This window comes from Macrobrachium nipponense, chromosome 19 (assembly GCF_015104395.2).
Source record: "Macrobrachium nipponense isolate FS-2020 chromosome 19, ASM1510439v2, whole genome shotgun sequence".
Taxonomy (NCBI): domain Eukaryota; kingdom Metazoa; phylum Arthropoda; class Malacostraca; order Decapoda; family Palaemonidae; genus Macrobrachium; species Macrobrachium nipponense.
Window position 1 is genome coordinate 33,974,024 of NC_061088.1, and position 27,791 is coordinate 34,001,814.

General features: G+C 38.9%; 2 protein-coding genes across 3 annotated transcripts in view; both read left to right on the forward strand.

Moving 5' to 3' along the window:
* Nucleotides 1-4,752, forward strand: part of LOC135215926 (tubulin beta chain-like) — a 50,465-nt gene extending 45,713 nt beyond the window's left edge. Inside the window, exon 7 of the mRNA XM_064250883.1 lies at nt 1,895-4,752. Coding sequence (XP_064106953.1) covers nt 1,895-2,179 — 285 coding nt within the window. The 3' untranslated portion in view covers nt 2,180-4,752. The remainder of the gene's footprint in view (nt 1-1,894) is intronic.
* A 769-nt stretch (nt 4,753-5,521) lies between these two features.
* LOC135215935 (corticotropin-releasing factor receptor 1-like) lies at nt 5,522-27,770 on the forward strand. 2 transcript variants are annotated; one of them, XM_064250900.1, is made up of 13 exons: nt 5,522-5,637; nt 8,194-8,317; nt 15,409-15,759; nt 15,877-16,051; nt 17,131-17,253; nt 20,357-20,543; nt 22,085-22,199; nt 22,314-22,491; nt 25,670-25,809; nt 25,993-26,078; nt 26,366-26,468; nt 26,606-26,686; nt 27,609-27,770. In XM_064250900.1, exons 2-13 carry the CDS (start codon nt 8,279-8,281, stop codon nt 27,747-27,749), a joined length of 1,719 nt encoding a protein of 572 aa, XP_064106970.1. In that variant the 5' UTR covers nt 5,522-5,637; nt 8,194-8,278; the 3' UTR covers nt 27,750-27,770. The 2 variants fall into 2 exon arrangements, with proteins under 2 accessions (XP_064106970.1, XP_064106963.1); XM_064250893.1 differs by lacking the exon at nt 5,522-5,637 and having other exon boundaries at nt 7,822-8,317.
* Nucleotides 27,771-27,791: the final 21 nt, after the last annotated feature.

Consider the following 27,791-nt stretch of genomic DNA (forward strand, 5'->3'; position numbering starts at 1 on the left):
TAGCCTCTGTGCGATATCACCACTGTCTTTCCTTTACTTGATCTACTCTCACAAAGCTCCACTCATCTCCAGACTCCCTTTTCATTCTTCTCATTCAAGTAGGTCTGGGTCATCCAACTTTTCTGGTGCTCACAGGATCCCAGCTGACACTATCACGTATTTTCCTCCCAGGAGTTGTGCGAAGGACATGTCCAAGTCACTTCCCTTTGTCATTATTTGATTTACAATGGGAAATTCCGTAATTTCCATCTTGTATCCTATCTAACGTTATCCTTCCGACTACTAATATTCTTCTTAAAGGTTTATTCTTAAAACGACAAAATATTTTACGTAGATATACTGTCATTGCTACACCATGATTCATATCCATATATCGTAACAGTCCGTACTTGTATGTATAGTCTTACTCTCGTTTGCAATTTCAGCCTATTTAATATTCAAATCTTTCAGCTTGCCCATGGTTTCATTTTCCCCTTGTTTAGTCCTTCACTACATTTCAACTCAAGAGAACCAGTAATGGATAGAATGTCTTCTTAATATTTAAAACATTTCAATCCCATTTCAATGTTTCTACAACTGATGCTCTTTCGACCCAATGTGCATTCTCTGCCCTCTATACTTCTTTTACTATAACTATTTTTAGTCGTATCTCCCTAGATATATAATATCACCTATTAACTAGGCTTTGCAAACCTTCTAATGTTTTGTTGATTAAGACCATCATAGACATATTCTAAGCCTGTCCAGTTTCAATCGTGAGTCCAGTCACTTCCTACTCCGGACACTTTTCCATTATAAAGTCTTTGAGAAGAGCAAACAGTAGAGGTAACATGGCATTACCTTGTAGCACTCTACACCTACTTAAAACTCACGTGACAAGACTCCAGCAACATCAACTTTGCATCTACTTTGTTTTGGATGATTTCAATTAGCTTGACAATTTTGAAGGGAATGCCATGGTAAAGCAAGACCTCCCTTATTATTGGTCTGTGGACTCTAAAATGTCTTCTCCTAATCAAGGCAAGTCACCAAAAGGATTTTCAAATATCACCAACTCTTGCACAATATGTCTCAAATGAAAGTGATTGATCTACGTAACTTCTGGATTTTCTAAAACCAACTTTTCATTCCAAGCTTTAAATCGACTTCTTTCTTCAACCTGCTGAGAATAAATTTGCTGTTTATATTCATAACAACAAACATAACTTCAATGCCTCTATAGTTGCCACATGCAGTTAGGTCACCTTTCTCTGGTATAACTACAGCCATAACTACTGGTTCCCAGTCACCTGGCTGTCTTCATTCAATATCCCGAAAAACAATCTGTCCAGTATTCGAGGTGTCATATCAGTTTCAGCTTAACTCATCTCTGCAGTGATTCCATCATAACCTAGTGTTTTCTTCTAAGTTCCTTTATCATTAATTTGACAACAAGAACATAAATGAATTCATTCAAAAGCACAATCAGGTCGTCCTCAGCTTCACAATTATATATTAATCAAATTACCCTCATATCTCTACCCACGGCCTCTCAAATATGTTCCGCCCAATATTATCTGTCCTCTTCCTCTACTCTTATCACTGAACCTTCTCTCATTTTGACATGTTTCCTTCTTTTCCCTTTGGCAATTCTAGTCAATAACTCCGCACGTAGCCTACTGCGAGGAACGTTACCGCGAATATGACAGCCATTAGGGATTGGGACGTCAAGTGTATTTCGCCGTGTTTAGTACTATAGTAGATTCACATCCACCGTGCATTTGATGTCTAGACCCGTCCCTTACGACGCTCCTGATTGACCGTTGATGAGCCAACGCTGCTCGCACCAGATCCTAGGATATGTTGCCAGCTTCCTTACGTTCAACATAACCAATGTCTATTCGTATATTTTCAGCGCATCTCCACGCAGTTCACCGCTATGTTCCGGCGAAAGGCTTTCCTCCACTGGTACACGGGCGAGGGGATGGACGAGATGGAGTTCACCGAAGCAGAGTCCAACTTGAACGACCTGGTGGCCGAGTACCAGGAATACCAGGAGGCCAAGGCCGAGGACGATTACGGCCATGAGGAACACGAAGCGGAGCACGAAGCACCGGAGGCGGAAGAGGAGGAGGAGGAGGAGGAGGAGGAAGAAGAAGAGGAGGAGGAAGAGGAGGAGGAGGAAGAGGAGGAAGAATAAGAAAACAAATTAAACAGAACAGAATAGGAACAATGTATGATAATGAATATTAGAAATCGAGACAAAATAAAGAATATAATAGAGAAAAACTAAAGAGCATAAACACATAGTATGAACAACAGAACAAGAGGTAAAGTAACAGAAAAGACTCACAAATATTTTATTAAATAACAGAATATTTCTCCGCCTTTTAATTTGAAATGATTAGGCCAACTGACAAACCAATAACAAAAAGAAAGCAACACCAAATCCTTAGAATAATTGCACAGTGAAGGTCATAAAAGTCTTTTTTTACAAAGAAAGGGAAACCTACGTAACGCCGAGTAACAATGCGATAATAAACGTGACCACAAAATTTTACAAAGGTAAATATAAAAGGTAATCTGCGATGAATCATCCATAACATCTACGAATCTGGCACTGGTAATCAGCACTAAAACGAACAGCGAATGAATAAAAAAAAGTGATGAAACGCAGACAGAAGCAAGGAAGCAGCAATAAGTCAGATTAAAGAGTCATTAAGGGAGAAACAAGTTATCAGGAAAACCGTTCACTTTCTAGCATCCGGCCTAACCGCCACTCACTGATCTTCCAGATTCCACCCGTCCATTTCCACGACAGACCCAAATATCAAAGGCAGAAACTTATTAAAATAGATCTGACAAACTACTGAGGCTAGAGCAGTGGTTCTCAACCTGGGGGGCGCGCCCCCCTAGTGGGTCGTCAGCAATTTCCAGGGGAGACGCGAGCCCTGGGGAAAAATTAATAAAAAAAATTCTCTAATTATATTCGTTATTCTCTTAGCGAGTGAGGAACGCATATTCAGGAGTTTGTGAAAAAATGCAACAGTATCGTCTTATAACGTTACTTTCCTAGAGTCTACTACTCTAGTTAGGCACGTTGGGCTGACAATGTTTTGTAATTATTGACCTCCCTCCCTATCCCTCGAAACCCCTTCTTTTACTCTTTTTTTTCAAGTCTGGGAGGGAATTTTACTCACATATACAAGGGGGGCGTGGCAGAAAGGACCGACTCTTATAGGGGGCGTGGCAGAAAGGACCGACTCTTAGAGGGGGCGTGGCAGAAAGGACCGACTCTTAGAGGGGGCGTGGCAGAATGGACCGACTCTTAGAGAGGGCGTGGCAGAAAGGACCGACTCGTAGAGGGGGCGTGGTCCTATATAGGTTGAGAACAACTGGCTGGAGAGACGCCTCCCCTAAAGGATTGAAATCAATTACAAGCAAGACTTTTCAGACGCTTTTGACAATCTTCAATCTTTACCAAGACATATGACAATCACCCCTCTTGAATACCATTTTCCCTGGATAAAGGCGCTCACCTCACCCCCTCCACCCAAGCCGCACCCGTCCAGCCCTCCCCTTTATCCAAACTAAATATATATATTAAAAAAAACCTACAGGTTCTATAACTTTACATAAATCCTGCTTTCGAACAAATACTCTCCAATGCCTCATGAATGTAAAGTCGACGCAGGTGCGCGCGCCAATAGATACTATTCCCCATATATCCATTAATAGTCGTTTCTATTTCGAAAATATTTATGATGCTTAATTACTATTACACTCGTGAACGAAGCGCTTGTCGTATATAAATTTCTTATAAAATATACACACCCAAACTGAGTCATTACAGACACTGTTAAATGCTGGAGGTCTTTTTATTTTCTAGGTTTTCATAATCAATCTCACCTTCAGATATTCCAAAGTTCTGATTAAAGAATATTATATTTATTTATATACACACACACACACACACACACACGCAAAAGATGTAAATACATAAACAACCTAAGTTTAAGTGATATAGACAATAATAGAAAAAACTAACTGGGTAAGAATTAGATGCCATCATGGAAGCACAAAGCCAATTTCAAGGTCAAACGCTTTGAAAGTCTTTTTACAAAAGTGAACGTCTTCAATGCCGCCACAGGAACCCCACGCACGCAGCACAAAACGTAAACCCACTTCAGGAAGTCTTGTATCTGAAATGTTGAAGATGCCGAAACAAAATCACACCTTCGATGTAATGGGGCACCGTAGAACTGCAATCCGAGGTTGAATGAATAGTTGGGGCCAGTGGATACCAGAGCCAGCAACTAGGTCCACTCCAGTTTGTCTAACTCCCTACAAAAATGCTTTCTCTTCTAATGAAACAAAATGAAATTATGTGGCCTGTAGTCACTACGGGAATACAGATCTAAGCTCAGTACAGACCGAATCATCATCATCTCTCCTCAGTGACAGGGAAAAACCATATTGAAAAAACCTTCGATTTCAGGATAACGGCGACACTTCAGTACACATTAAAAGGGAAACGAAAAAACTTGCGTGTGCATGACACACTCTCTTCAGTTTTTGAAGAATAACAACCTTCGATATTCATCTCCTATTTATTCTTGTATTCGACGTCATCACGCAAAGGTACTGATACGGAATCAAAATGTCTGTTTTCTTCCATAATTTTCCATTGAAGAAGAACGTGCGGTTTAAAGGTAACAAACAACATTTTATGTCTTTTTTTTCTCATCCAATAAAAGTTGACAACTACAGAAATGCTGATTCTCATATCCTTTTGATTTCTGTAACCATCATTCCCCGCTGACTTCCTTAATTAAGGATTGTTACATATTTATTCTGAAAGTCTCTAAAGGCTACAGGTCTACCTGCTATTTATCAGCAACACTCCCTTGAATCTTGAAAACTACGCAACATTTTTATCGTAATAAATGGTTCTTTTATTGGCACATAGTTATGAGATAAATGAGGGTAGTATCGTTTCTTAATCAGATACGGTTAATTCCTTTACAACACCACGAAAGTGGGAGTTTTTACTAAGTAGACATTTTTTCCCAACACAAATATTTGTTTTAACAAAAACTGACATTTTCCTACTCCGTTCTGTCTCATTATTATTATTATTATTATTATTATTATTATTATTATTATTATTATTATTATTATTATTATTATTATTATTATTATTACACAAATTGAAAATTGTCTATTACGTTTCATCTCATTATTATTATCATTATTAGTATTATTGCTTCCAGCCAATCTGCAACCCTAATTAGAAAAGCAGAATGCAACAATCCCAAAGGCTCTGTTGAGGAAAGGAAATTAAGAAGTAAAGACTGAACTATGAAAGAGAAATAAAAAAAATATATCTAATAAAAAAAATACAATGAAGAACACTTCAACGTAACCCACTGAGCCTACTTCTGCCAGATGCCCTACTATACCATTCTGTAGCAGAAGCTCCGCCCACTTTCGGTCAATGATCTGCATCAATGACGCTGAGATAATGACGTCATTCGTGTGTGGGCACTGGGCGTGTAAGAACCGAATGCCCAGCTGTCTCATCTTATTGTCTGAGCTTCTTAGTGTGTGGCATTATCAGTTACCAAAAACTTACCCATTTCCTAAGGCTTTTCAGTCGTGAGTGATAATTACCAAAGACCTTCCACAACCCCTTTTTGTCAAGTGATATGTGGAACTTATTCTAACTGAATAGCTGTTTCGATCAAATATTGAACTTTTTCCAACTCGACTGGGAAAAGACGTCAACAAATTCGGTAGTTATAAAACTTTCTAAATAAGAACAAATTATCTCATATTCAACATCTATGAGACGTTTTACAACAACAACATAACTGAACAGATAACATGAGCTATGAACAATTCCCAATCTAAACAGATGTGCCGGTGAGAACAAGTAATGTAATATGTAAAGAGATGTTTTAGCGGAAAAACTCCTATTAGATAGTATATTCAAAACCGAGGCAGTCGAAATAACAGAAGACAAAGGAAACAGTGTCTGAAAACGATTTTCTAAACCATTCACCCGATATCAATTTCCCTAAAGCCTGACAGAGAGTAGATGATTAAGTGAAGTGTTAAACAATAATGTTTTGACTCCTCGGTGAAATATCCAAAAAAGAACCTAGTGTAAGAAAAAGAAGTTCAGCATTTTCATGGCCTATAATTCGAAACCATGATATATATATGTATGTATTATATATATATATATATATATATATATATATATATATATATATATATATATTATATATATACTATAATTATGGAAAAACACGAAGACAGTGAAGGAGAAAAATCAGTGAGAGAGAAAGAGGGAGAGTGGGGGGGGGGGGGGCTCTGCGCTCCCTTTCGCAACTCAAACCTGATAAGACATAGCATCATCCAAACATACAAAATGAAAAAAAAGAAAAAAAACGAAAACGGGACTTTATTTGCAAATTCTTTTTTTTTTTTTTTTTTTTTTTGATCACTGTACCATTCTTAAGCCACACGAAACATACTCCCTCTGACGATATTTTTCCTGCGACAAAATGAAAGACAAAATATCAACACTGACATTCCTTAGCCTGACAGAAACGAGTAATCCTTGATAAGACACTCATTATCAGTTTCTTATCTTTTTTAAATGACATTTTAGGTCTTATCAGGTGTGAATTGCGAAGGACACGGCGCACCTTTCTCCTTATCTCTTGCCCTCTTTTTTTTATCTCTCTCTCTCTTTCCCTCTCTCTCTGAACTCTTTTTTCTTTCTTTGATTTCTTTCCTTCACTGTCTTCCTCTTTCTTTATCTTTTACATCTCATATACATATATATATATATATATATGTATATATATATAATATATATATATATATATATATATATATATAAATATATATATATATATATATATATATATATATATATATGTATATGTTCTAGGTATTCTTAGTCTTCAGCTTCCCTATCAGCCTTCTCTATTCTTCCTCTATCCAATGCATCGTATCATCATATATATATATATATATATATATATATATATATATATATATATATATATATATATATATATATATATAATATATTAATATCGTTGAGACGAAAATGATCGGCTTTTCTCTCTGTGTCTGGAAACTCGTGGTTTTCTGGAACATGCCATATATATATATATATATATATATATATATATATATATATATATATATATATATATATATATGGCATGTTCCAGAAAACCGCAAGTTTCCAGACAAACAAAAAGAAAAGCGATCACAATTGCGTCAACGATAAATCGAGGTTAAAAATTTTTTGCAATGTAGATGTTTTTTTCAAAATAACTTAAAAATCACAGCTGATTCTGCACCTGATTTGGATGTGGTAAAATTCTGAGGCAACAATGAATTTCTAAACAAGTTTGCATATTATCTAAAAGGAAAGCGTAAAGAAGACATGATCGAGTAACTAAATGCGCACGTCGATGTTCAATTCCCATTCGAGTCCCGACCTCTAAGCGCGAACTTGGATCCACTTCTCAAAATGCTGAATCCCCATCACCTGTCGATGGTCGTGATACTATAAAAAAAATAATAACTTTGCCATGAAAGCTGTTAAAATTACAGCTTTTCAAAAATGTTAACCTGAGGAGGACAGAACGACAAATAGAAGGCCGGACAGATAGAGAAAAGGACTGACAGTCAATTATATGAGACGCTCCGTGACCTTGCACGTGGGTCATAAAAAACTGGCTCTTACTTGAAATGTATGAAAAACTGTGAAATTCACGTTCTGGGAAAAATGTCCGTAATGAATCGGTTGTGTACAAATTAATATCTAAATATAAAAAGAAATTCAAGCTAGCCTATCATAGCTTGGAGCGAAGTAACGTGTGATATGATATTACCCATCCCAGATCAAATTTGACGTTGACGAATTTCTTGGTGTAATAAATGATAAGTATTATGAAAAGGAAGTAAATGCGCCCTGTTATTGGCTTCAGTCTTCATCCCGGTTATCTTATCAACCCCCACAAAATACCTGTACGATGTAACAAGGATTTCAAGGTGTAAACTCAGTCTTGGTTGGAATGTGAAGTAAAGCAATTCGGCACCACAACATGAACTGCAAATACCTGTGATATTATATTGAATTTTAATTGCTTGCTTCATTGTGAGGAGCTAATGGTGACATTACAGTTACAGAGTAAGGGAAAATGGAGTATTCAATAAACTGATCAAAGTTTAACCAGTGACTCGAAGGCAGGAGAAATTATATAGTACCATGGATGCTTTCAAGGCAGTGATTTTCATTCAAATACTGGTAAGTTTACTTAAAACTGTTTTGAGTGAGTGTGTGTGTGTGTGTGTGTGTGTGTGTGTGTGTGTGTGTGTGTGTGTGTTGAGAGAGAGAGAGAGAGAGAGAGAGAGAGAGAGAGAGAGAGAGAGACTGAGGACTCTTCCTACAAGACTTTCATAGCATTGCATTCACAAGGAGGTCTGAGTGTGGCAGACAGGAAATACTTGTGGGACGAAGCACCAGCTTTTAAAAGGAAACGAAATGACAAAAATAAAGCTGGAGAATGTAAGGGACGCCAGTGATTCTAAAGTAATCAATATATGCATATGTATATATCTATATCTAAAAATGATGTATGTATGCATGCGTGTGTGTGTGTGTGGATATGCCACATACACTTTGAAACGCATTGAGCAATTTCAACCAAATTTGGTTTACATATAACTTAGCATCTGGAATAGAATACTGTGGGGGGAAAGGGTGAAGCATAAAAATAACCAAAAACGATATATCAGTGCCTAATCTATAGTTTTTGAGGTGGCCGAGATGAATATTGACACTCCCAATGACCTCCAAGTCCAAGTTCAGCTATTACTGTGTAATTTGTAGTTTTCAAGGTTACTAAGATGAATAGTGACAGTCCCAATGTTCTGTAAGTCTAAGAAGTGGGTGGGAAAGGGGTGACATGAAAAAATAACCAAAAACTACAGATGTTAGTGTCTAATCCATAGTTTTTGAGGTTGCTGGGATGAACAGAGACACTCCCAATGCCCTTCAAATCCAAATTCAGGCCCAATAGGAAAAGGGGTGAGAATTGGTGAAATAAAAAAAAAAAGTAAAAGTGATGGGCAATGTAACTGAAGCAACTATCTTAACAGGAGAGAGAGACGAGAGAGAGAGAGAGAGAGAGAGAGAGAGAGAGAGAGAGAGAGGTTATCGGTTGTCATTCAGAATTCTCCCGGGCAGCACCAGGTCTGTCAGCTAGTATATAAAAATATAAATATATGCATATATAGTCATAGTATATATATATATATATATATATATATAGTAAATATACATATATTTACGTATGCGTGTGTGCGTCTTTAGGAATAAATGCATGGGCTAACACAAATGAGTCGAAGACCATCACAAAAATACCCTGTAAACCAAGACTCCACAACCTTACACACAGACCCCATCTGCCCAAAATTGAGACGCATTCCTCTCGTCCTCCTTCTCATATCTCCCTCGCCTTATCCTCCCCTTTACATTTATTCACCCTCTGCCTCCTACCCTAACCACGCCGCCACTGCCACCATATAACCCATTACCCACCGCCCTCAAAGAAGACAGGAGCTTGTCGCTCCAACTCGAGGGAGACGGGCTTCCACGGATCAAGTGCCACTTGAAGTAGCCTATGGCGTTTGACGGGTTGAGAGCTCCCTAAAAGAGGCCTTCTTGAGGGTTTCGTCTTGAGATGTTTTTAACGGGAGGGAGCGATAAGAGAGGCACTGTCGTCTATTTGATCCTCAACTAATACCACTGGTACTACTGTCAAAAATTGCCGTGCATTTCTACAAAGATCAATGATGCTCACTCTGACGATAATCAAATTAATAGTAACCACCATCACAACAGTAATGATATTAATAAGAGAGAGAGAGATGAGAGAGACTGAGATAGAGAGAGAATGAGAGAGAGAGAGAGAGAGAGAGAGAGAGAGAGAACTGCTACATCAATAATTTTTGCCTTTCTATTAGCAACGTGCTTCTGAACAAATATAAAAAATAACGAACATATAAGTTTTATTTTTCTTGATTTGGAAGTCAAACCAGCGAACAGGCTCCTTCCCGGGTAACCTTTGCAATTGGAGATGCTGTGATCTTTATTGTTTCAGGTTTTTATAATTCCGTAATAATGAAAGAAATTATGCAATTATTAAAAAAACATACATATCAGTAAGATGATATGTGATGAGATGTATGATGTGTGTGTGTGATGATGATGATAATAATAATAAAATAATAATAATAATAATAATAATAATAATAATAACAATAATAAATTTCTAAGGGGTCCACAATAATAAAAAAATTTGATACTTCGTGTATGGGTAATTGAAAAACACTTTACAAAGCTTTCGAACCCGTTTTTTTTTTCTTTCTTTTTTACTGCAGATGAACCCCGAGAAGCGTTCGAAAGCTTTGTACAGTGTTTTTGAATTACACACGATCTATTAATTTTTTTCGTATCTTTTTGTGGGCCCATAAACATTATATATGCTCTCGCGATGGAGGTTTTTCACAAAGAATAATTAATGGAATCCCTTTCCTGGAACTAAATAATAATGGAATCCTTTCTGGAAGATTGGTGCTGTTGAAAATAATAAAGTTTTCTACTACGTATATCCTATACTATGGATTAGGTCTTTATTGTAATGGTTATTGAATGTTATTACATTATAAAACAGGCCCATGGATTGGTTTCGAGGCACCAGATTGGGTTCCGTCGCTGAAATGACAAGTGGCATTGAAGAACTTGCCGAACGTTTACCTAAATATGTTCACTGGTTGTTTAGTGATGGTTGAAATGCTACGATGAGAACTAAACTATTTTACAAGTTAGAGAACCTTTGTGAATGTTATGAGGTTACGGTAGGAGAGAGAGAGAGAGAGAGAGAAGAACCGAGATGAGAGGTAGGAGGAAGAGGAGAGAGAGAGAGAAGAAGAATTTAACAGTCAGATGACCATTCTGTTCTGCCTTCACAGTATTTCTGAATAACAGATCTCTTTCAGACCTCGACTTCTTCAATTATGATAACAATAACCTCTGCTACATCAACAACAATGACTATATAATCCTTATAAATACTGAGGAATAAAATCGAGATGCAATGGCCGTTACCGTTTTCTTCTGCTGCATTTAAAGAAAACGCTCTTCGCACAAACAAAGCGGAGACAAAACATACTGAAGACACGAGAACTGGATCGAGTTAAGGCCCCCATACACTGAACGACTGTCTACCGATTGTCGTTATAGAAACACAAACACTATTCAGACAGTATGAGCGATCTTCGCTCCGATTTCAGTCTGAACAAAGATTTTGCCTCGAGAAGACATGGCATCATCTCTAGAAGAGACGCGCACAATAGCGTTATATCGGCAGACAAACACATATATTGAACAACATGTGTATGACAGACTCAAGTCAAGCCAGCAACCTGGTCGTGACAGATTCCCGCTGAGATCGTTCAGACACGAAGCTCCGCCCACTTTTGCATTCAAAGAAGCCCCATACACAGTGTTTTTGCGAACGATACAGACAGTCGTTCAGACAATCGTTCAGTGTATGGAGACCTTTAAAAGCCACAATAATGTTACGATACTGTACTTTTCCAAAATACAAAAAGATTAAAAACAGGTAGCTTTCGACCGTTTGCACAACGGTCCTCTTCAGCCAATTGAACAAAAATATTTGTTTTTCTTAAAAAGACAAATTGAAAACTTGTTTTTGGTGACAGTTCAGGAAACCATCGAACAACTTTAGGCCTGAATGTAGCGGTCATGTAATGGCTGTGTCACTGCATGTGTAAGCCAAATGTTGGGAATTCAACTGAGGCCCATGTTCCCAGGTCCTATATTCCCCAGGTTCTATGTGGTCTTTTTAGGCCTGCGCCTATAGGTGCATGATACTGTCACCTGACCAATTCTCTTGCATGTGCCCTATTTCAGGTTCTACAGGTGAATATATATATCAAATATTGTACAGATTCAGTGGAAACATTATTTATTCTTATATTGATTTGGTTAACTTTCTTATCTTGGCTCACGAAAATGCATAACTTTCGTTTTTATTTACATTCAAAGATAATTTGTTTAATTTAAACCGATCATATATTATCGCCATACCACCCTGTGGTAGGGGTGTAAAAATGTACCACCGTAGGTCCTGCGTGTCATAAATGGCGACTAAAAAGGACAGATGCTGCCTTGCAGTCGTACTTTTGAGTAAAAGGCTAGGCCCACCGCCAATATAACTGTGGAAACTGCTGCCTAGGAGTCGTACTTCTTTTCATATACAAGGTGCAGCAGCGGTAGCGTTAAAATTGCCGCACGGCTTCCCATGCGCTGCCGCATTCCTGTTTCCATGTGCGCGGTAAAATCATTCCAGAAGTCATGGAAACACTAATTGAAATGATTGAAGAAGTTACTGTTGCTGCAGTCGCAGTCGCTACCACAACTGTATACATGGAAACATACGTTTTGGGTCGCTGGTGGGATTACCCCATGGTTTTAGACCATGGTTTACCCAGTGACCTTGGGTCAGGTGACAGTACCAGGCACCTATTCAAGCCTAAAATAGGCCACATAGGCTCTGGGGAACAGAGGATCCGGGGAACAGAGGCTCTGGGGAACAGAGGCTTCGGGGAAGATAGGCTCCGGGGAACAGAGGCTCTGGGAACATAGGCTCCAGGGAACAGAGGCTTTGGGGAACATAGGCTCCAGGGAACAGAGGCTTTGGGGAACATAGTCTTTGGGGAACAGAGGCTTCAGGGAACATAGGGTCCGGGGAACAGAGGCTCCGGGGAACATAGACTCCGGGGAACAGAGGCTCCGGGGAACAGAGGCTCCGGGGAACAGAGGATCCGGGGAACATAGGCTCCAGGGAACAGAGGACCGGGGAACAAGGTCCAGGAACAGAGGATCGGAGGAACCAGAGGTCTCAAGGGAACAGAGATCCGGGGAAACATACGGCTCCAGGGAACAGAGGATCCGGGGAACATAGGCTCCGGGGAACAGGGGGAAGGGGGGGGGATTTTTTTTTTTTCTTTTTTTTTTTTTTTTTCCGGGGAACAGAGGCTCGGGGAATCAGAGGATCGGGGCAACAGAGGCTCCTGGGAACAGAGGATAGGGGAACAGAGGCTCCGGGGAACAGAGGTTCCAGGGAACAGAGGATCCGGGGAACAGAGGCTCCAGGGAACAGAGGATCCGGGGAACATAGGCTCCAGGGAACAGAGGATCCGGGGAACAGAGGCTCCGGGGAACAGAGGATCCGGGGAACAGAGGGCTCGGGACAGAGGATCCGGGGAACAGAGGCTCCAGGGAACAGAGGATCCGGGGAACAGAGGCTCCGGGGAACAGAGGCTCCGGGGAACAGAGGATCCGGGGAACAGAGGCTCCGGGGAACAGAGGATCCGGGGAACATAGGCTCCAGGGAACAGAGGATCGGGGAAACAGAGCTCCGGGGAACAGAGGATCCGGGGAACATAGGCTCGGGGAACAGTAGGGTCGGGGAACAGAGGCTCCGGGGAACAGAGGATCCGGGGAACAGAGGCTCCGGGGAACAGAGGATCCGGGGAAACATAGGCTCCGGGGAGGGAGGGGGCAGATCCGGGGAACAGGCCCTGGGGAATAAGCATCCGGGGAACAGAGGCTCCGGGGAACAGAGGATCCGGGGAACAGAGGCTCCGGGGAACAGAGGCTCCGGGGAACAGAGGATCCGGGGAACATAGGCTCCGGGGAACAGAGGTCCGGGGTAACATAGCTCCAGGAACTGAGGTCCGGGGAACATAGGCTCCGGGGAACGGGCCCGGGGAAGAGGCCCTCCCGGGGAACATAGGCCCGGGGAACCAGGATCCGGGGAACAATAGGCCCACAGAGATCCGGGGAACAGAGGATCCGGGGAACAGAGGCTCCGGGGAACAGAGGATCCGGGGAACAGAGGCTCCGGGGAACAGAGGATCCGGGGAACAGAGGCTCTGGGAGAACATTGGCTCCAGGGAACGAGGCTCTGAGGAATATTGGCTCCAAGGAACAGAGATCCGGAAAACATAGGATCCGAGGAACAGAGGCTCTGGGGAACATAGGCTCCAAGGAACAGAGATCCGGGAAACATAGGCTCCGAGGAACAGAGGCTCCAGGGAACATAGACTCTGGGGAACAGAGGCTCCAGGGAACATTGGCTCTGGGAAACATAAGCTCCGAGGAATAGAGGCTCTGGGGAACATAGGCTCCAAGGAACAGAGGGTCTGGGGAACAGAGGCTCGGGGGAACCGAGACTCTGGGGAACAGACTCTAGGGGAACATAGGCTCCGGGGGGAACAAAACCAAGGGAACAGAGGCTCTGGGGGAACATAGGCTCCGGGGAACACTGGCTCCAGGAAACATAGGCTCCGAGGAACAGAGACTCCGGGGGAACAGAGACTCTAGGGGAACAGAGGCTCCAGGGGAACATAGGCTCCAGGGGAAACATAGGCTCCAGGAACATTGGCTCTGGGCAACATAGGCCCGCAACCTTCCTAACGGCTGTCCCTCGATGATCGTACGGTGCTCTTTCCTAGTGGCTGGGTGATTCCTGCGAGGTGAACGACTTTCAGCGAGGGACAGATGCCTACGTTTGGCTTACAAATGCGGTGAAACAGCCATTACATGGTCGCTGTATTCACGCCGAAAGTTGTTCGATGATTTCCTGGACTGTCACAAAAAAAAAAAAAAAAAAAAAAAATAAAAAAATTTTTCTTTTTAAGAAAATCATGCATTTTTATTAAGTTGGCTGAAGAGGACCGTTGTGCATACGGTCAAAAGCTCCCTGCTTTTAACCTTTGTGTATTTTGGAAATATACATACATTATTGTGACTTTTAAGTCATTATCTCCGGTCACGGCATATTGATGCACCATAGACGAATTGGATTAATCGTAATTATATCTTAAATAAGATAAGGAGGTAACAAATAAATAAATAACAATATACATGATTCGAAGAGACTTAATAAAATCAGCATCCATATTTAGGAAATTTAATATCTTTTAAACAGCGAAAAAAATTATATAGCTAAACATTATTCAAAATTTAGGCAAAGTAAACTATACGAATGTGTAATGGAATAGGTACTGGCCAATTTGGTCAGCGTATCGTGTAGTATAAGTAAACCTATTGCGTAAAGTAAAACAGTACTGAGCATTTCTTTTTATATGTTTATCCTGAGCTTCATTCTCTTAAGACTATCATCATTGTCATTGTATTGTAATCATCATTGTTGCTGTTGTGGTTGCGTAAATTTCAGCTATACATCGTGGAAATATATAATTATAATAATGGCAGGCACTTGCATATATTCTACTTCACAGGCAAGCTTCTGCGTTGCTACGGCAACCAACGACGTTGATGAGGCCCCGTTCTCTTTGGAAGATTACGCTGAAGTGGACGATAACGCTCCCACCCAGATGAGTCTAATATTGGACGGCAAAAACCATACAGCAAGCAGTTTGGCATCGACAACATCTCTCGAGATGTGCCGAATGGGTTTTGGAGTAATGGACTATTATCCGACGGAGGAAAACTATTATCACCACCAGACGTGTTTCTGGTGCTATTTCTTCACGCCGCCCCACAGGAGGAAGTACAATCTCAAAGTCGTCACGAATAAAATCACGCTGTCCGACGGCAAGACCCGCATGGACGTCATGTTTTCTGATAAGGTTACGATAGACATACATTCAACGACGTCATATGTATACGAAACAGAAAATAACAGAAAAAAAGTAACTCTCAAGAGCAAAATTCGTTTCTTACCTTAGTCTTCTAAACTTCCACAGAACAGCACGCACTACTTTGATCCGGACGACGGAGAGGGATGGATGGCAGTGACGTCATCGCTCTCAGATATCTTGGAAGCAGCCAAACTGGAGGGATGCTGTCGAGAGGCCGTTAGTTGCTGCGAGCGTAACCTCCTCCACACTTATTACATGCAAAACAAAACGTCAGAATCAGGTAATGTTGAAGACTATACAATTTTAACTGTCAGGTCACGTTACCTTATTTGGAATGCAAATCTTTTCTATTAAACATGGCTCCCATTGACGTGAAGATATACTATAAGCACTGCAATAGAGATCTTGCTCTGTTTCATTAACAACGGTCACATATACATCATGACATAATTATGAGCATGGTAAAACCGATAAAGCAAAGGACAGGGAGAGCAAAAACCGCTTTAGATACTATCACGTAAAACATCTAATCTCATCTAAGAATGTAACGTCCTTAAATTATCTGCCACCAATACCAATAAGGAGGAAATATAAAAAGCCCTGTAGGTATGACCATGCATCCCAGAATTAGGTTTGAACCTAGAAAAGATTGAAAGACTTCTTCCGTTTACCTCTTCACTTATCACTGGAATATGGGGCATCTGAATAAGGTATGACAAATATGTTACATTTGACATCCAACATAAGCAGCTAGGAATGACTAAAACAGGTTCATTGATAATCACAACCGCCTCCAATACCTTGTGACGCAGATTCCTTGAATTTCCTCCTCTCACGTCATTCGATCTCTGTATTTGCCTCTACTAATCTCCACCTCCCTCCCTTGTCAGTCTGGGTCTTAAATCCCCTCGATGCCCACACGAGCCCAGCTGACATGCCCGCGCAATCTTTCTCCTACAGGTTGTTAAAAGGACACGTCCTAACCATCTTTTTCCTTTTTATTTACATTTGGAATTCCCGGAATTTTTCTTATGGCATCATTTCTTAGCCTATCCTGCCACCTGACGCCGAACACTTTTCTTAAAGCTTTGTTTTCCCATCGTCATAATATAAAGAATACCTATAAATATAAGCTACATATAAAGAGAAATGTATGTATGTGCCTCTAAGCTATGCGAGAAAATGGAATATTTAATAAACCAATAAATTAAATAAGCTAAATTTGGGACTATGAGACACAACTAACATGAGAAAATAAAAATACCCGAGCACTACTTAAAATTCAAAAATGCTGCTCAAAAAAAAAAAAAAAAAAAAAAAAAAAAAAAAAATCTTATCCTTTCTGATTTCCTCCTGCAGAGGGGAAGGTCCTTTGCCCTGCTACTTGGGACGGATGGTCGTGTTTCCCTGACACGCCGGCGGGAGAGGTGGTCTCGTTCGTGTGTCCCCCTCATGCCTACAAAGGCCAGCCTGAATGTGCCCGTGAGTAGAAGATTAATATCAACAACATTACTTATTGCCTTATATATTTTCTATATCTATATCTATATATATATATATATATATATTATATCTATATATATATATATATATATATATATATTATAGATTATAATATATATATAATATATATATATTATATAATAGATATATATATATATATAATATATATAGATATATATATATATATATATATATATATATATATATATATATATATATATGTATATATATATATATATATATATACGTATGTATATACATGTGTATATAGCTATGTATATAGATATATATATATATAATATATCTATGTAAACTGTATAAATACATATATCATACATGTGTATAGACTGTATGTACATTTATATAGATACATTATGGATATACAAAAATAAAATAAATTTATATATATATATTTATATACATATGTATATATGCAATATATGTGTGTGTAAACTGTGTACATTCATATACCATACATTTGTATATATACTGTATATATAATAACATTATTATCTATATATTATATATATCTATATATATATATAACTATATAATTATATAATATATAGATATATATACAATGGAAGAGAGAAGAGAGAAGAGAGAGAGTAGCGAGAGAGAGAGAGATAGGTAGTCACCCAAACATGACTCTGGGGTAGTTACGTACTTTCCCGAAATATTTGTAAGTCGTGTTATCTGAAAATAAATGTAATTTGGTTCATTTTCAACAACCTTGTTGCATTTACTAAATAACTCCTTTTCCGATTTTTTTTATAAGACTAAACAATCAACCTGGTGAACATCTTGAACCTCGTAGCCATAGAAAAGGAATGAATATAAAATATAGGCCAGAGGCAAAGCGATGAAACATATGACCTCGTCGCCAAGAAAAAGGAATTAAATATAAAATATAGGCCAAAGGCAAAGCGCTGAAACCTATGAGGTCATTCACCACTGAAACGGAAATTGAGAGTAAAAAGGTTTTGAAGGTGTAACAGGAGGACAACCTTGCAGTTGCAATGTGAAACAGTTGTTAAGGGGCGGGGGGAGGGGGCAGAGAGTACGATGAAAAAAAGGGAATATGGAATGAGGTCGAATAAAACAAATGAAAGGAATTGCAGCTAGCGGAGAGACGCTGCCAAGAGCCTTAAGCAATGCCTGCAACTGTCCGATAGAGGTGACCTGACTGCACTACCCCCCCTTACATGAGAAAGACTATAAAATCAGCTGCTGATCATATTTCCACATTAATTTTGATAACAGGGCTTACAATTTGTCCGAAAGTCTGCAAACCTCATCGGTGGACCCATAAACACGACTAAATAAATTGTCTTGGACTTTTTTTTATGAATTTTGTAAAATGAATCTGTCAATTACCTTTTGGAGTATATTTATGTGGTTTGATTACCATGCAAGCTGCAACCCATCTGGAAAAAGACACTACAAGCCCAGGGGCCCCTATAGGGAGAGCTGCCCAGTAGGGAAAAAGCAATACAGAAGCAAATAAACAACTATATGAGAGAAATAACACAGAAAAACAAATAAGAAAAATGACAAAGTAAATCCAGTAAGGCTAATGATAAAGTAACATTAAAATTATACTCATGCGAGTCGTCTCACCAAATATACACTTTATTGGCACCTCTGAAGTTCCAGTGTAACAGCTACATGACTAAGGAATACCTTTCCACAGTCTGGATGATCCATTATATGATAAACTTGACACTGTATACTATGAGAGAATTGAAAGACGGCACGAGAGAATAACACTAAGATTTGGAATACAAAGTTTAACAAAAGCCGAGGGCAATTTCCAGATGTTTCTGAGGAAAAGAATGGCACCAGGTCTCCTACAGTCTTGAAAGACTCTCAAGAAACAGATTTCTGCACAACTGAAGATGAGATATGTTGTTTAAGTTTCTCAGAAGTGTATTTATAATCATAAATGACACCGAGAATTCTAGATAAGTTGTCTGTACTCAATGAAACAGTCAATGAAAAGATCTGAATGGAGGATCCAGTGGAATGGAGCATATGATGTCATTCAGCGCTTAACAGGGAATTGAGAGTAGAACGTTTGAAAGGTGTAACAGGAGGAAAACCTCGCTGATGCACCACGAAACAATTAAGAAAGTGTGGAAAACAAGATGGAAGGAAGAGAATACGAATAAAGATACGGTACAAGGAATGAAAGGGTTGCAGCTAGGGACCGAGGGGACACTGCAAAACTGCAAAGATGCTGAAGTAATGCCTGCAGTGCCCCATTAGAGGTGCACTGACGGCACTACGTCACTACAGTGTGGGAGGATCCAATCCCCTTCACTTTTTATCAGTTAGTGTGAATTTTGATATGTTCTCGCTTCATCCCCATAATTTGAATGCACTAATTTCTGCCAAGTGACTGTTAAGAGTATCACCATCTTTTGGACATAATGAAGAGCTTGTTATCAAGCCACACCTCATATCGTGCGAATATGTTAAAAGTTGCGGGCCTAGAACACTACTCTGAGGAACCTCATATATAACATTAGCTACTGTTCCTCTTAAGGTGAGTTTACACTAGGCTTCACAGAGCGCTACATACGTAAGTCTCATCACCAACTCCTCCCACATTCTTGTTAGCCACGCCTACTGGACTGCTCATTAGGACTCACGCGTCACGCTCACCACTAACTTATCAAGGCTGATAGCTGAAGCCTGACCCAGACAATCTGCAGACGACGAATCACTAGCGTTAGTAACCTTTCAGCTATCATCCAGTTCTCTATTATACTGTAATCGCCATGGAATGGAAGCATGAAGAGATCCATTGTTTGAGTATTATCAGCATCATCCATGTTTATGGAATGTAAAATTAGACATCATATAAAAACAGAGATGTACGTGGCTGTCAGGAAAATGATGCTATCGGTCACAGCACTCACATCGTGTAGAGGCAATATTATGTGCTGTGCAGCACGTGACGCCACCCAGGTGAAGCCTAGTGTAAACTCACCTTTAAAGTGAATCATCATCATCCACGATACTGCGTTTTTAAAACCTGCGTATTTATAGCTTGAATAACTACCCATGACAATTACAGTCGAAGGAACGAAAACCTGCTGGCCGAACGGATCTTGGGCCCGGGACCCTAGCGGCAGGGAACAGACGGAATATGCCACCTGCAGCCATCGCCACTACCATCTGATCAACTACTACTGGGAAGTGACCATGCACGCTGCCTCCATGGTCGTCCTTATACCTGCTGTTATCATCATCCCTTATTACAGGTAAGGAAGGGAGGAAGAGGACAATCATGTTGCTTTCTGTTATTGCATCATTTGCTTATGATCTTGCCATTGCTCTTTTGTTATTTGATCTGTATGCATTTTTGTCTTACTTGTAGGTGTTAACCGTTCTTCCCAGCAAAGTATTTAGCTGTGATCGTATATGATGATGTTACATTGCCTTGTCGGTTTTGATTAAAAAGGAAATATTAGTCGTTTTTCAGTCAGTGACAAGTCGGCCTCCAACAAAGCAGTGTTGAACAAGTGATAAGGTCTAGATTCTGTTGGATATTGGATAAAATTAAAGAGAAATTGTGAGAATCACAAGGTATTTTGAATAATATCCATATCATTCAATTATAAAAAACAAATGAGAAATGACAATTGACATTATTACTTTCGAATCAACCAATAACCTGCTCAACTGAGTCAGGTTATTGCAGACTCACCAGTAAAAATAAATAAGGATCAACCATAACCGTTTAACCTTTCGAACCTCGTAATCCACCGTAGATCTCGCCATGCTCGTAATACCTCTCGCAAGTTACACTAAGTGTCCAGGAAACCTAGAGTCAGTGGCGTCTCGAACTTGATGAGAAGGCCCTATTTTTCCAGCTTTCAAGACCGATAGACTTACGTACCACCTGTATATGTATAAATTGTATGTCTAAATATGTATACATATACTTTTATTTCTCTTCCTGAAAGAGGGAGAGAATGTAGTACTCTCCGAAAGCTTAAATAAAGACTCAATTTTTTCCAAATTTTAGTAGACTTCCTACAACATATATGTATGTATGAGTTTTTAGTCTTCCTTTTCACGAAGATAGATATATGAGGATGTAGTCCACAGAGGAAAAGAAAAGCTGAAATTCCTTTAAAAGGAATTTCGGATAAAAGGAATGTCAGCTTCTCTTTTCCCCTGTGGACTACAACCTCATATATCTACCTTCGTGAAAAGGAAGACTAAAACCTCATACATACATAATATATCTATATCTATATATGTTGTAGGAAGCCCACTAAAATTTGGAAAAAATTTAAAGTTTTTATTTAAGCTTTCAGAGAGTACATTCTCTCCCTCTTTCAGAAAGAGAAATAAAAGTTACGAAAACTGAAAACAACGGTCAAGGTAAAAGAAATAACATACAAGCGTATAGTTTTATCAGAATAACTGCCCTACGGTGGTTTGCCAATCATGTTTAACAACTTAGTTACACTAACTACAAGCTTTGTCACAACTGCATTACAGAAAAGGTCCAGTTTCAAAGAGGGAGAGAATGTTCTCTCCGAAAGCTTAAATAAAAACTTGCAATTTTTTCCAAATTTTAGTGGGCTTCCTACAACATAATATTCTAGTACTAGGATACAGTGTTTAACTTTGCTATATATATATATATATATACTATCTATATATATATATATATATTATATATAATATATATATACTACATGTATTTATACGCAGCGCCATGAACTGCTGCATTTATACAAATGGCCAGGTAGGTAGACAGATAATGAATTGACTGTATGATCGTCTGCAGGCCGCTTCGAGCTCAGAGGTTCATCTTACACCTGAACTTATTCTGGGCCCTTTTCTTCAAGGCCTTCTTCAGTCTCTTAGACGTAGCTGTTCTGAGGATACCGGAATACACAGAGGTGAGACTAAAAGTAGATTGTTTTGTCTTCCTTGTGAAATATGTTTTGAAGACATTTCTGAAAGGGTTTACATGAAGTAGAGAATTAACTTAATCTCCCTCGTCTGTTTATTAGACCAACACGCTGCTGGATGACAACGCTGAAGGGTGCAAAATCTTGGTCTTCCTCACGAAGGTCTTCAGCGTCGCCGTCTGGAGTTGGATGCTGTCCGAGAGCCTCTACTTGCATCGGCTCATCGTGGCCGCCTTCTCCGGGAGGGGCAAGACCTATGTGTACGTCCTCGTAGGATGGGGTGAGTTCGCCTTTTAATTCTATTCCTTTGAGTCTCAGTAAAGAAAAGGACGAGTAACACAATTTTGAGTTGAATATAGAATTGAGGCCAAAGGCAAAGCACTGGGACCTATGAGGTCATTCAGTGCTGAAATGGAAATTGACAGTAAAAGGTTTGAAAGGTGTAACAAGAGGAAAACCTCAAAGCAGTTGCACTATGAATTATGTGTTAAGAGAGGGTGGAAAGTAAGATGAAGAGAATATGAAGGGAGGTACAGTAAAAGGAACGAAAGTGGTTGCAGCTAGGGGCCGAAGGCACGTTGCAAAGAACCTTAAGTGATGCCTACAGTGCACCGCATGAGGTCCACTGACGGCGCTACCCCCCCTACGGGAAAGTAACACAATGTCCTTCTGCAGATCAGACCCAAACAGAACAGGAATTGAAACCGAGAAAAAGATGAATGCCATCAGGGATGTAAGACCCATGACTAAAATTGGAGGCTGGAAAATCTTACCAACAACTTAATACGAGATTATCAGTGAAATACAGATTATATGGAAATTGTACACGCGAAAATTTTTTTTGTTAAATTCTGGTAAATGTAGGTCAACTTTGATAAAATTCTGCTTGTAACACTATTAAAACCGAAAAATATATTTTTTTCACTAATAAGACAAAAAAATAAGAAAAAAAAACGAGATTCATAGATCAGAAACGGAGGGGGTGAAACATTTCTGAGCCACTCTCCTTCAGCATTTCTCATTTTAGCTCTTTGGCTAGTAGCTTTGAGGTAGTAATAATCCTAGGAGTTATCGAATTCTTTGCAATTTTAAAACATCTCCCTTGAGCGTCAATTGTCGGAGTGCAGGATTTTGTTAAGTAGCCAGCTTTACTTTTTTTAATGGGTATTCTGTGCGGTATAAGTTTAAAATAAAAACCTTACCCTAGCACATTTAAGAATTAACACAGCTGTTAAGAATATCTGTCCATTGCTTTTAGTTTCAATTTTTACCCATGCTGCAATAGTCTGATCTTGTAATATCTCTCTTATCTTGCAGAAATATTTTTAATCTTGAAATAATTCACTTGCGATCTGGAAAATTTTCTTGGAACATTGTCTACAGATATAAGTGAACTGGAAATATTTGGGTTATCAAAACACTGGCAATTCCTCTATTGAAAGACCAAAGGTATAACTTACAACAATCAGCTTGATTGTAATTCATATTATTCCCAAAAACCAGTGCCAAAATGTTCCCAAGAAGTTCACAATATCCCTTGAGGATACAGTTATGAAATCGACGAAAACTCCACCACTTAAGGAGGTCCGGTTATGAAAGTTATCGCTCAGACAGCGTTGCCAGATATTAGTATGACTAAGATGAACAATAGTTAATAGATAGCAAGTGCATTAACAAATTGATAACAACAACATCGCTATAAAGTAGGCATTATACAACAAGGTTAAGAACACATTTTATAAGTAAATAAATAAACAAGCACACACATGAAAACTTAATTAATGCCACGTGTAAATCTCGTCTAAAAATCTAACCCTTTAGCGCTAAGTAGTAATGACGCCTAAACCATGTAATAACAAATATCCCCTTGCAAATTGAATCTAGACATTCCCGCTCGTCGCATCATCAGGTATCGTCACAGTAACAACGTATGCTAAACAATCTGGAATCAATAACATGTCATATTGTAAATATGTCTTCAACTTATATTATTTTACAAACAAACCATTATTCCTTAGGTTATTTCTTTGCATCTCATTTATCTGAACAACTTTCCTGCATATCATTTCTGCCGGAATCTAATAGTAGTTACAGAAAGTCATATCATGCGGAAATTGCAACTTTAGCTTGATGTCTTGCCATCATTTATGAATCAATATTTCTAAGTGATCTTGGGAGAAATGACTGTCATTGGGCTATTTTGTACCATTACGACATTATCCCTGTCAGGTAGGATGTTCTGTCGATCACAACATTCGCATGAATTTTGGTACAACTATTCATAACCATATGATTTTTTTTTATCATACGTCTATGACACGGTTCCGGTCGAGTATTCGTCATTGAGAAATGGTTCAACTATACAAATCAACGCCGAATGTAGCACCTTTAGGAGCGCGGAGTAGGAACATAAATAGGGACTTTCCGATCAACATCTGTTCAAACACTGCCTAGCACTTCCATTTACTTTCAGAAAGCATCATTGGTCCGGTTAAACTATTTTACATATAATAATAACAATAAAAAGCATGAAATATATACAACTGAGACATTAACACGTCTATAATTAGATTAAATTTGTAACCATAAACGCCCAAATGCCTTGACAGCTACGTACAAAATCTGGCAAAGATCTTCGGAAAATGTTTGAACACTTAGCCTAACCTAATCATCCCAAACTACAGAAATAATACCATCGATGATTGCTGTTTAAAAATGGTGTATGCTATAAGGAATTTCTTTCAATGTCTATAGTCAAGAATTCAGCAGCTTTATCAATGACAGCAATCTAGCAATTTACTATAGAAATAACTTTGAAAGCACATTTCGTCAACATCCCTCAAGCATGGACAATGGTGCCAAATGCTGTTGTCCTGACTACTGAAAACAAATCCTGCGATGAATGCCTCGGTAATATATTGCAAACTGCATCTCGTCAAGTCCCAAGATAAAGATGAAATAGATATTTGGTTATTCGCATAGCCTAGCCGTCATTAGGTAATTCATTTATTACGAATTTGCTAAATTTGAAATCGGAGCTGTTTACCACTTCGTGTGCTGGGATAGCCACTCGAAACCTTACGACCCCGAATAACTTATCACTTCTAATAATGGTAATATGTTAAATTCTTTGAAATATTATCACCTCTAATAATGGTAATATGTTAAATTCTTTTAAATGTAGCCTGTCGTAATTATGTTCTGTTAATCCATGCAACACAATATAATAGTGAGAGAAAACCCTTAACACTAGATGTACAAGATATCTAAATAAATTTAGCCTACGCATGCTGGTGTCATTCGGTTATGGAGGCTCACGGTCTTCCCTATGATAGTGTAACATAAACATAATGTTGAGCATGTGCTACCTACTCATAATGGAGTACCTTAGTAACTATAGGAAATACACTTACCGACTTACACACAAGCTTTTCTTAAAATTGTAGTCCTTTTCACAGTTCCGCCAGTTGTATTGGGTTGTTCTTGGGCGGTGAGTCGCGCACTACTCGAAGACTACCAGTGCTGGTTGGGAGACCAACATGGCGACGATCGGCATCTCTACCTCATAACAGAACTTCCGAAACTTATCATCTTAGTGGTAGGATGCTGCTTTATATCAGTTCATTAACCGTTCACGATAGTTTTATCGTGACTTCATTATTCCTAGTAAATGCGTGATAAGCTGATTCGACTTAAAAATATTAATGACAACTTACACTTATTTCCAAAACATTTGTTATCACTCCATTATTCTACTGTTAAAAACTAAATTCTCTTTCAGGTGAATACTATCTTGCTAGCAAATATGACTCGAGTTGTGGTTACACAGATGAGGAGCGTCAGTGACGATGGAGCAGTGGCAAATAAGTGGGTATAAATCTAAATTGAGATAAATACCAGTTAAATAAAGCCTTGCATTTGCATGCTTTGCCAAATGTAATATAATTAACAATACATTCTGCTGCGTTACTGTTACATTTCAAAGATTTTAATGGTTTTTTATTTGTTAACCTATGAATATTTTTCGTGTTTATTTTAAAAAACAGATAAAGTTAATTTTTTAAAAATTGCCTTAAGTCAAGTTCAGAAAAAATGCACAATATTTTTACTTTAAAGGTATTTTAAAATTACTCAAGGTTCCCAACTGATTTCAGGAGAGCGGTTAAGGCTACCATGTTCCTATTACCTATGTTTGGACTGCAGTTTTTCATCACATTCGTAGTTCCTCCTTATACCACACCATGCATCGGAATGCACGTGAGTAACATTGCACATTATGTGTAAACACATGAAGTAAGACCCATTTTCATTGCAATAACATAAATTAGGCGAGAAAATAAGGCAACTGAAATATTAAGCTTTGTTTTTAAAAACAGCAATGTTAATTGTTCCAGGTATATTCTTTTTTGGCCACCGGTGTAGATGGCCTCCAGGGCCTGTATGTGGCGGTCGTCTACTGCTATATGAATCAAGAGGTCAGTTGTAAGCAGTTAATAGTTCATGTGTATGTACTCAGGTGTGCCTATACAAACGTATAAACATGCTGCATACGTGGAACTTCATAACACACCCATATATATATATAATAGATAATATATATATAGATATATATAGATATATATAAAGTCATATCCCATTACCGTGATTCATATACATACATCGAGCTACAAATGTCCTTTAATATGTGATTCGCTCTACCTCGGAATTAATATATTTTCATATATGTTTAACCGAAGGGGAATTTATTCAGCGATAATAGAATTGCCGGCCGACGGGCACGAACCATCGACATCTTCAATTCCAGGACTGGCAGTGAAGCCTTAGCTGGCGGGGTGGCTAAGGCTTCACTGCCAGTCCTGGAATTGAAAATGTCGATGGTTCGTGCCCGTCGGCCGGCAATTCTATTATCGCTGAATAAATTCCCCTTCGGTTTAAACATATATGAAAATATATTAATTCCGAGGTAAAGCGAATTAGATATTAACGGACATTTGTAGCTCGATATACACACACACACACACACAACACACATATATATATATATATATATATATATATATATATATATATATATATATATATATATATATATTATGTGTGAGTGTGTGTGTGTAATCACAGTCTATCTTAAAACTTCCCAATTCGTGAAGGAATATAAGGGAATCTCATCAACAGCCAATATTTTCCCATCCTTTCCGTGAAAGGATATTTCAAGAAAAAGGAAAGGGAGGGAAAGTCGAGAGTAACAGAAAAGGCATATTTCTGATGGAACTGTTTATACTATTTGTGTGTCACTTAGAGCCTAAATCCCCGATCTGTATGCCTAGAATTTGACTGAATAATTTGCCGTCATTGATTTCAACCTATTCTGTTTTTTTTTTTTTTTTTCTTGAACAGGTCAAAAACCAGGTTGGTCGGTCCTTGCATCACCTGAGAGGAACCATCTACAAGCCTCTGAGTACCTCCTACGCCACTTACGACCCCAAGACGGAAGTCAGTCAGATCCACAGCTCTGTCAGCCACTCAGTCGACTCTTGAGCATAGAAAACTGGATTCTTCTCTTGGGCTTTTATTTCTACT